This window comes from Monodon monoceros, unplaced genomic scaffold, assembly GCF_005190385.1.
Source record: "Monodon monoceros isolate NGI ecotype Baffin Bay Population unplaced genomic scaffold, NGI_Narwhal_1 Super_Scaffold_3, whole genome shotgun sequence".
NCBI classification, from domain to species: Eukaryota; Metazoa; Chordata; class Mammalia; order Artiodactyla; family Monodontidae; genus Monodon; species Monodon monoceros.
This window is the reverse complement of record NW_021703780.1, coordinates 4,083,438-4,092,042: the sequence shown is the minus strand read 5'-3', so window position 1 is coordinate 4,092,042 and position 8,605 is coordinate 4,083,438. Positions and strand designations below refer to the sequence as shown.

The window sequence follows — 8,605 nt, the reverse complement described above, 5'->3', positions numbered from 1 at the left end:
TTCTGAACAGCTGAAGCTTCCAGATCAGTTACATGCTAAGATAAGACATGCTTCTGCCTGCAACTCTGGGATGCGCTGAAATCCTAAACAGTAACCTACTGGTGAAAAATGTTAACATTGTAACCAGAGACATTCATGACCTGCAACCAACACTGGGGGGGGGGGGCCTTCATCCAACAAACACCGGAAACTACCAACCTCTTGAGGATGTCCCATGGCAGAGACTATTATAAATGGAGAGAGACAAAGAGTAAAGACATTTCCTAAGTATACTGAGCTGACTTCTCCAACTAGAGAACACTATTGTTAGACATCCCCCCCATCCCACTTTTCACCAGCGGGTAAACGTAAAAAATGCTGCGGCCAACAGTTCAAATACTCTTTCCAGGAACACAATCTTCCTCCAAATTATTTGTATCAAGTTTAGAAATAACTTTCCTCCAAAACACCATATGGCTTTTCAAACAAGACACCTAAATGCACAATTCTCACATATATGGTATAATCTCAAATAATGCAACTCCAGTCACTCTAATATTTGTATTTCAGCTAGAAGTCAGCAATTACTGACTGCTCACCACATTCACGTCCTCAGATTAGGCACTTACAACCAACCAAAAAGTAGGCAGCCAACCTTTCCAGGAGAAAATATATGGCATATTATTTAATACCTAGAAAAAGTAATAAATAAGTACAAATTATTATAATGCAAAACAAAGAGGAAATTAGTCACATGGAGTTTGAAGGGGAGGATTCCTGCTAACAGTGAACTCTGATGAGGTCCTGAATGAGGACCGACACTGAGGCTGGCCAGCTGGGGAAACCACCATGTACTGAAAAAACGGCAACACAAAGGGACAGAGGAGGGATGGGGTGTGTAGGTGTGGACCAAGGTAGGCCAACAACTATGGCTTCACTAGCCCAGACCAACAGGCCAACCTCAGGCAAAGGAAAAGGCCAACCTCAGGCAAAGGGAAGTTAGACAAGGTATGCCTATGTATCAGGGCAGGCAGAAGGAAGATGTGGAACATTCTGCTTCAGAAGCATTTGTTCTGACTATCATATCCATTTTCATAAACAGTTCCCCTGAAATCTAGTTTACACTTTATTCGTACTCTCAGTACCTTTAGGTAAATCTCAAGCACCGGCTCGAGCCCTTGATCCCTAGTCACGACACCACAAATTCCAATTCAATACGTTTCTTCAGATTCGGGCAAAAAAAAGCAAATGAGGTTCCAAAGGGCACTGTCACTGCAAAATAACAGATCTTCAATAAAATGTAATTCTTAGCACTTCATCGGGCTTGCAGGAAGCAAGGAAAATATACACATGTCCCAGTAACTCCTCCAATCCAACCATAATGAATGAGACAATCATAAAAACAGACAAACATCAAAGATGAAGAAAGCAAGCCACAGACTAACAGGCGGGGGGCAGGGGTACCCAGAATACTTAGAAGTAAAAAAATATAATTGTTGAAATTAAAAACTCAATGGATGAGTTAAAGAGTGGATTAGACACAGCTCCTTAGCGAACTAGAAGTGAGATCCAAGGAAATACCCAGAACGCAAACAAAACAGAAACAAGGAAAGGGCAACAAGAGGGCGAGGATGAGGAGATGGAATAAGCGCCTCCTTGGAATTCCCGAGGGAGAGTGCAGAAGCACAGCGGGATCTGATGGCGGTAAGATGGCCAGCAGTCTTTTACAACTGGCAAGGCACAAACCCACAAGAGAAGCACAACATATACCAAGATTATTAATAAAAAGAAAGCCACACAGAGATACACTGTAACAGGACTAGAGGACACCAAAGTCAAAGAGAGGATCCCAAAGCCACCAGAGACAGAAGACAGACCTCCACACTGACAGCCTCCCCAAGAATAACGGGGAAGCCAGAGGACAACGGAACGATAGCTTCAAAATGCCGAACAGAAATAACCAAGTAACTACTTTTATTTGGAATCAAGTCTATTTTTCAAAAATGAGGGCAAAAGAAAGGCATTTCCAGGTAATCAAAAAACTGGAGACCTTTCCACCAACAACCCGTCCCTAAAGAAATCTCTAAAGGATATACTTAAGGAAAAAAAAAAAAGAATCCCAGAAGGAAGTTCTGAGATAGAAGACTGATGATCAAAGAAACCGGTAAAGACACAGGCAAAGCTAAAGAAACACTGTCCGTATGCAACAACGACGCTCTACTTTGCGAGGGGTTTTGCACGGATGGTGATTAACACTGGAAAATAACAGCATGTAAATTCAGGGGTGGATCAGGTTTAAAGTATCTCAAGTCCTTGCACTGTCAGAAGTGGAGCTAAAATACTAACTTTAGGCTTTATGCATGTAAAATCTCAAAAGCAGCCACTTAAAGACAATTAGCATCTTCCAAACCCGATCAGCGAGGTTTGAACAGTTTCACCGTAGGCTCTGGCTGAAGCAGAACTGAGTTTGGCAAAAACAATGTCAAAGTCATCAATGAAGGGTGGTGAAACCCAAGTCTTAGCTCAAAGGTCTCAAGAACAAGTTTAATACTTTGCGGGGGGTGTCATAGATTCCCCCTGAGAAACAGAGGAAAGCTGCTGGTCCTCTCCCCCCCCCCAAAAAAAACACTCTTATTACTTGAACAAATTTTCACACCAAAGCAAAAGACTTTTCCCAGACTCCCCAGAGAACACGGGCCTCCCAGGCCTTGACCAGCTTAAAAAGCTGGAGAGAATTAAGTTGGTGTGGGAAACAGTAGAGTTGGAAGTTCCCCCATCCTCGCATTAAAACCACATATGTGGATGAAGGACTAAGTGTTGGGCGTCATGTTTGGGGGAGGGGAAACTGGAAGTAAGTCATTCATTTAATTCACTCTTTCATTAAAATGTATTGAATAATTCAACAATTATGCAACTATTGAAAAATGTGAACTGTAGAAAAAAGGTCCTAGTTTTAAAAACTGTACGCGCCAATCTTACAATCTGGTGGACAAATACGCCATACGATGAAGACAGCAAACAGACATTCCAGAAACAGCCCTTATACCTAACTACCGGGTGTTTTTAATGCTCCCATCCTGGAATGACTCAGTTAAACACCGGCAACGGTCAACGGGCCGCAAAGGACTTGTCTGGTCCACCTGGAGCTCAACTTCTTCAAAGGCACATCCTGACCCCCTCAGTGTTGTCGCAAACAGACCAGTGCAATCCAGAGGCTCCTAACTCCACCCACATTCCAGAAAGAAGCTTTCTGAAGCGGAGATCCCTGTCTCCATCCAAACACTGAGAACTACAAGCTCGTGGTCTGGGCCCCAGAATCTGCGTGTATTCTATCTTAACAGAACCCGCAATGATGCTACGTGCCTATAGATACACACAATATACAAAGGATGACTCCTTATTCGCAGAAGCTCGACTTAGACCGGCTCTGTGCAGCTCAAATACTCAGAACTGAATGAAGTATTTCCAATACACCATGGAAATACATTCAATAGTTAAAATCATTACAGAGCACGAGAAAAAGATTAAATGATTCTTAGGTATCACAGCAAGAAGAGAAAAACTTATTTGAGTACACAGGACCTGGAAGCAAATTCAAAGGAAAAGCACAGGTGATGTCTCCACACTCCTGCTCAGGCAGGAGTATTCTCCACAATTCACATTTAAGAGAGTGTGTTAATGTTTGACACACACACACACACACACACACCACACCACACACACACGACTATTACCACACAATCAATCCCAGCAGTCAAATAACGCTTTCTGCTTTCTTATTTTGGGGGATCTCAACCTCAGGAGCCAGCTAACCACACACGGCAGATGCTGGTCCGTCTTGACCCAACAGTCACGGGGTCTCCTCATCTTCGTGACCTGCATCTGGACCACACGTGCGGATCTGACTTACAACTAAAATTCCTGCGGTGCGCGGGAGAGGTGCAATCTCGTCCCAAAGTAAAGGAGAAAGATTCAAAAGACTTAACTTTCCCCCAAATCCTGATTATCCTTCCAAACCAATCAACTTGAAGACACGTTTTATGAGCCAGGTATCATTTCATTCTTAAAAGCTCACTTCCATTTTTGATTGCCTGAAACATGCATGTGTTGGATAAATATTTTCTCAGAAGGCCAAGACGAGAGCCCTGGGATCTTCCTGAATTTTAAATTAAGCAACTACAGTAGTTCTCAGGGGGGAAAAAAACCCACCCCCGCTGAGAAAAAGGAAAGATTAAGATAAACAAGAACGCTGCTTTCATTGTTATTAGATTCCTTTCTCAAAGCACATGAACTCACTCTTCTGGTGGTTATTTGGCCACTAGATAAATTAAGATCCTTTTGATCGTTTCTCTCCTTCGGTGATATAATCAATATAATCAAAGGAAAAAAGGTTTGGTTTCAGGGTTTGAGCGCGGTGTGGTTTTTTTCTTTTCCTTTAAGAATGTAAAATAAAGATGTTTCATAGGGTAAACGTAACCACTTAACACCTGGCTATAGCGTTTTATCAACTCTAAACTGCTTTGACATGCTAATGTCACTCAGGCTTCACAATTCTTTGAAGCAGTGATTATCATTCCCATTGTACAGATGAGGGAGTTCAGAAGAGACAGTTACTTAAGAGTTACAGCTCTTCCCTTCCCAACATAGAAGGGGAAGAGTGCAATCCACAACGTCTGGCTCTAAGTCTAGAGCTAGGATTGGAGCTAGAAGGCCTTTAACTACTGCACGTCCCACCTCCATGCGCCCAAAACCCCAGGAGAAAACTCAGGTCCAGAACAGTTGGTCATCTAAAGCAGAGGCTAGCAAACGAAGACCTGGAGGACAAATCCAGCCCACTGCCTGTTTTTGTGGAATCCATGGGCTAAGACTGTTTTTCACATTTTTAAGTGATTTTTTTTTAAGAGGAAGACTATTTCATCACATGTAAAAATGACATGGAATTTGAATTTCACCGTCCATAAACAGTTCTACTGGAGCATGGCGCTCGCTCCTCTAGGGCATGGCCAATGGCTGCTTCTGGGCAACAAAAGCAAAGCTCAGCAGTGGTAACAGACTGCCTGGCCTGCGAGGTCTCAAGTATTAATAACTATCTGGTCCCTTACGTAAAGTTCGTGGACCCCTGATGTAAAGGATGCATGTCTTTTTGTGAAGACTAGAAAGTTCATAGCATGGGTAAATTTAAAAAACCTGTCTTCCCTGACCCCAGCTGCTGGAGATGCAGGGGGTAAATCAATCCTGTCCTTCAACAAACAGTTCTTCCAATTTTGGGAGGGTGACGCTCCAGCCCATCTTCTCTAGGCTCTGTTCCCTTATTTTTCTATTCACAAGGCACAGTTACAATAAGCACTTAAACATTTACTATCACCACATACCAGGAACCATGCTAAGTGTTGGAGATCTCATTTCTTTTTAGGTGAGAAAACAAAGGCTTCGCAGTCAGGTAACTCGCCCAAGTTCACGGGGCTGAGGCAGACCCGTGCTCTTACCATGCCAAGTTACTTCAAAAAGCAAAACTTTGAACCTCCTCCTCTGCCAGTATATCCCTCTGGAATTGTGGAGTTGGAGGCCAAACATGAAACTTCTTCGATTTAGGCAGAACTGGACGAAACCAGGCAACTCAGGCCCCAGGACCTGGCTACTAACCTACCTTAGTGTTCCCGCCCCCCAGACAAGCTGCCAGTCAGTGCTTACTGACAACTACTATCATTTCTGCCTCACAAGTAATACCGCCTTGATTACAACAGTACAATTCTGTACCTTTAGAAGCAAAACCAGGCCTCCAGGAGGCATGTTAGATCAGGTAGAACACAATAATAACCACCACTTTCTGAGTGTTCTCTCTGGGAACCACCGGTATGCTTTACATGTTTTTTTCATTTAAACTTCACAGCTCTATGAGGTTAGCTTTGATCCCAATTTTACAGGTGAGGACACTGAGCTTTCAACGTTAATTTGCTCAAGGTGACAGGGTTGGATTTCAATACCTAGGTTTTCTGACTCCAAATCCAGGCTCCCAATCGCTATGCAGAACTTTCAAATATCAACTTTCAATCCTCATATATAGTCACAGTGTTGCCTACAAGTAAAGGATAAGTGAGAAAATTCACCTTGAAATATACTGACCACACTATTTACTGTCACCTCAACTCTACTCTTATAACACTTTTTTCCAAAACTAAAACTCAGAATCAAGAGTTCAGTTGTGCAGGTGTGTCATTTTTCTGCAATGTACTTAGTTCTTCCAACAGATGCTCTTTGAGGGCATGCACCATTCCCGTCCCTCATCCCTCCCTAGCTCCCGACGGAACCTCCATAGGGTAGGCATTCAATAACACACTGAATGAACACAAACTTTGTACAAAATGTGACTTATAAATGGATGCTGCCGGGAGAAGGGAAAACCTGAAGGTATACAGTAAGCAAAGAAAGAACTAAATTTAGTTCATAATGCACTGGTGGTAAAAGTGCTGTCTTCAGAATAATTTTTTACACATGAGATACAACCTATGTATAAGGTGCTACCCTCACCCACACACTAATGGAACAAGTTGACTTATTATGTATTTAGAATCACAAAAATGAATGACGAGTGAATACTCAAGCCTCAACTCTCAAAAAGTAGTCTAATGTAGAAACCAAAATCCCTCATGCTCTCACACTATGTACTTTCCCAACTGCGTGCCTTAGCCTCTACTTCTGGGCCTTTCCCAAACACAGCACTTTCCTTCCTAGACGGGAAGCTTCTTGAGAACAGGGAGTGTTCTTTTTTCCCTTTAGTACCCAAATGACCCAAGATAGTATCTTGAATACAGTAGGTCACAGCTAATGTGTGAAATGGTTGAACAGAATGGAACATTTTCAGGGCCAGCTAAGGTACACTGACCACGTACAATGTAAGGGGAGGCCAACAACCTTACCACTGATTCTCCATAAGGCGGCCTCCTCCTGAGAACTTTTGCGAACACTTGCTTTTAAAACAACAGAAACTTGCTTTATAAAAAAGCAACAAGAAGTTGCTAGAAGGCTATCACTGTTGGCAACAGAGCTCCATCCTGTGCCAACGGCGATAATATATCCATAAGAGAAGGCCCCTCATAAGGCTCACCTGGTCCTTATTAAGGGTTCACAGGGGCCAAGGGGCTCTACTCTTTACAGACGCTTCCTTAAGACCTAAACACCCAGGTCCCTAAATGCATCCAAGAGGTAAATCAAGAGTATGCAGAAGTTTTAGTCTCTTACGAAGACCTATTTACAAATACGTATACGCAACAGAAGAACCATTTGTCCAAAAGAACAGAGAGCCTTCCAAGCTTCTGTACTCCCAGGAAGTCGACTTCGCAACACGTCAAGAAGTTCCATCGAGGCGCACAAAATGTGCCTCAAGACCCAAACTGATAACCGCACCACTTGAAGTCGAAGCTGGCGGACCGATCGCCCACAACTCAGAGTTCCGAGGGTGCCCTTTCTCACTCGCACCGCTGCGGCGCAAATGAATGACGGTGTATCAGCGTTAAATTTAAATTTCCTGGCTCTGGCCACAATGCTAACCTAATTAAAGCATGTGGTCAACGCTTAGCCTTCTCGGTGCGATGTTGTGCATCGCTCAGACCAGCAGCAGAGTCGGGAGACAGTTGCACCCTTCCTCTCGCCCCCCCAAAACCGGAGGCAAACCCTCCCCAGAGCGCTCCGCCGAACGGCCAGGAAAGCGCCCCCGCGCCGCCCACGGACCCCGCCCGGCGGCGCCGCGGGCTCCGCACCCACCGCCTCGCCGCGGGCACTTTGGCTCCGTCCGAGGAAGTCGCTCGCGTCAGCGCTCCTGCCCCGCGGCCGGGACCCCCGGCCCCGCAACTCGAGCGCCGCCGCCGGGCCGGGGCGCACGCGCTTCCGTCCAGTAAACTGCGGCCGGGGGGGGAGGGGGCGGCGGGCCGGCCGTCGGGCGGAGGCCGGGCGGGGCGGCGGGGCGGCGGGCCGGGGGGAGGGGAGTACCTCGTACAGCTCCTCGGAGGCCATGGTGGGCGGTGGAGCGGGGGGCGCGGGGCAGGGCCGGCGAGGCGCCGCGCAGCCGGCGGCCGACACTTTGTTTCAGTTGGGTCCCTGCGTGGCCTGCGCTTCCTGCTCCGCTCGGCTCCGGCGCCGGTGGGGCGCGGACCGGCGCTCACTCCTGCCGGTGCGGGCCGCCGGCCGGGTTGTGCGCAGGAGCAGCTGCGCAACGCGCCCTCCGCGCCGCGCTCACTCCCCGGCGGGCCGGCTCGGGCTCAGGCTCATCGCGCCGCCGCGGGGCCGGGCCGGGCTGGGGCGGGCGCGGCGGCGGTGCACGGCGGCGCGCTGGCTCCGCGGCTCCCCCTCTCCGGTGTAGTGCAAAAAGCTTCCTACTTGCGACCGAAAAACCTGCCCCGGCTACTGAGCATGCCCAGTGCGGCCGCCCGGCCCGGCCGAGCCGCGCTCCCGCGCTCCGGGTTTTCGTGCCGCCCGCGCGGGGGGGGGGCGGGGCGGCCGGCGGGCGGGACAGCCGAGGAGAGCGGTGGGCCGCGCTCCGGGCGCGGCGGGCGGCCGCGGGGAGCCGGCCGGCAGGAAGGGGAGGAGCCTGGGCTGTGGGCGGGGCCGCGGGAGGCGGGGCCGGGGCTGT

At 47.5% G+C, this 8,605-nt stretch overlaps 2 protein-coding genes across 2 annotated transcripts in view; both read right to left on the bottom strand.

Annotated features, from left to right (window-relative positions):
* CDYL (chromodomain Y like) overlaps positions 1 to 8,216 on the bottom strand; it is a 156,188-nt gene extending 147,972 nt beyond the window's left edge. Inside the window, exon 1 of the mRNA XM_029242174.1 lies at positions 7,966 to 8,216. Coding sequence (XP_029098007.1) covers positions 7,966 to 7,989 — 24 coding nt within the window. The 5' untranslated portion in view covers positions 7,990 to 8,216. The remainder of the gene's footprint in view (positions 1 to 7,965) is intronic.
* A 132-nt stretch (positions 8,217 to 8,348) lies between these two features.
* Positions 8,349 to 8,605, bottom strand: part of LOC114907078 (translation initiation factor IF-2-like) — a 91,528-nt gene continuing 91,271 nt past the window's right edge. Inside the window, exon 6 of the mRNA XM_029242229.1 lies at positions 8,349 to 8,601. Within this exon, the coding sequence (XP_029098062.1) occupies positions 8,349 to 8,601 (253 nt within the window). The remainder of the gene's footprint in view (positions 8,602 to 8,605) is intronic.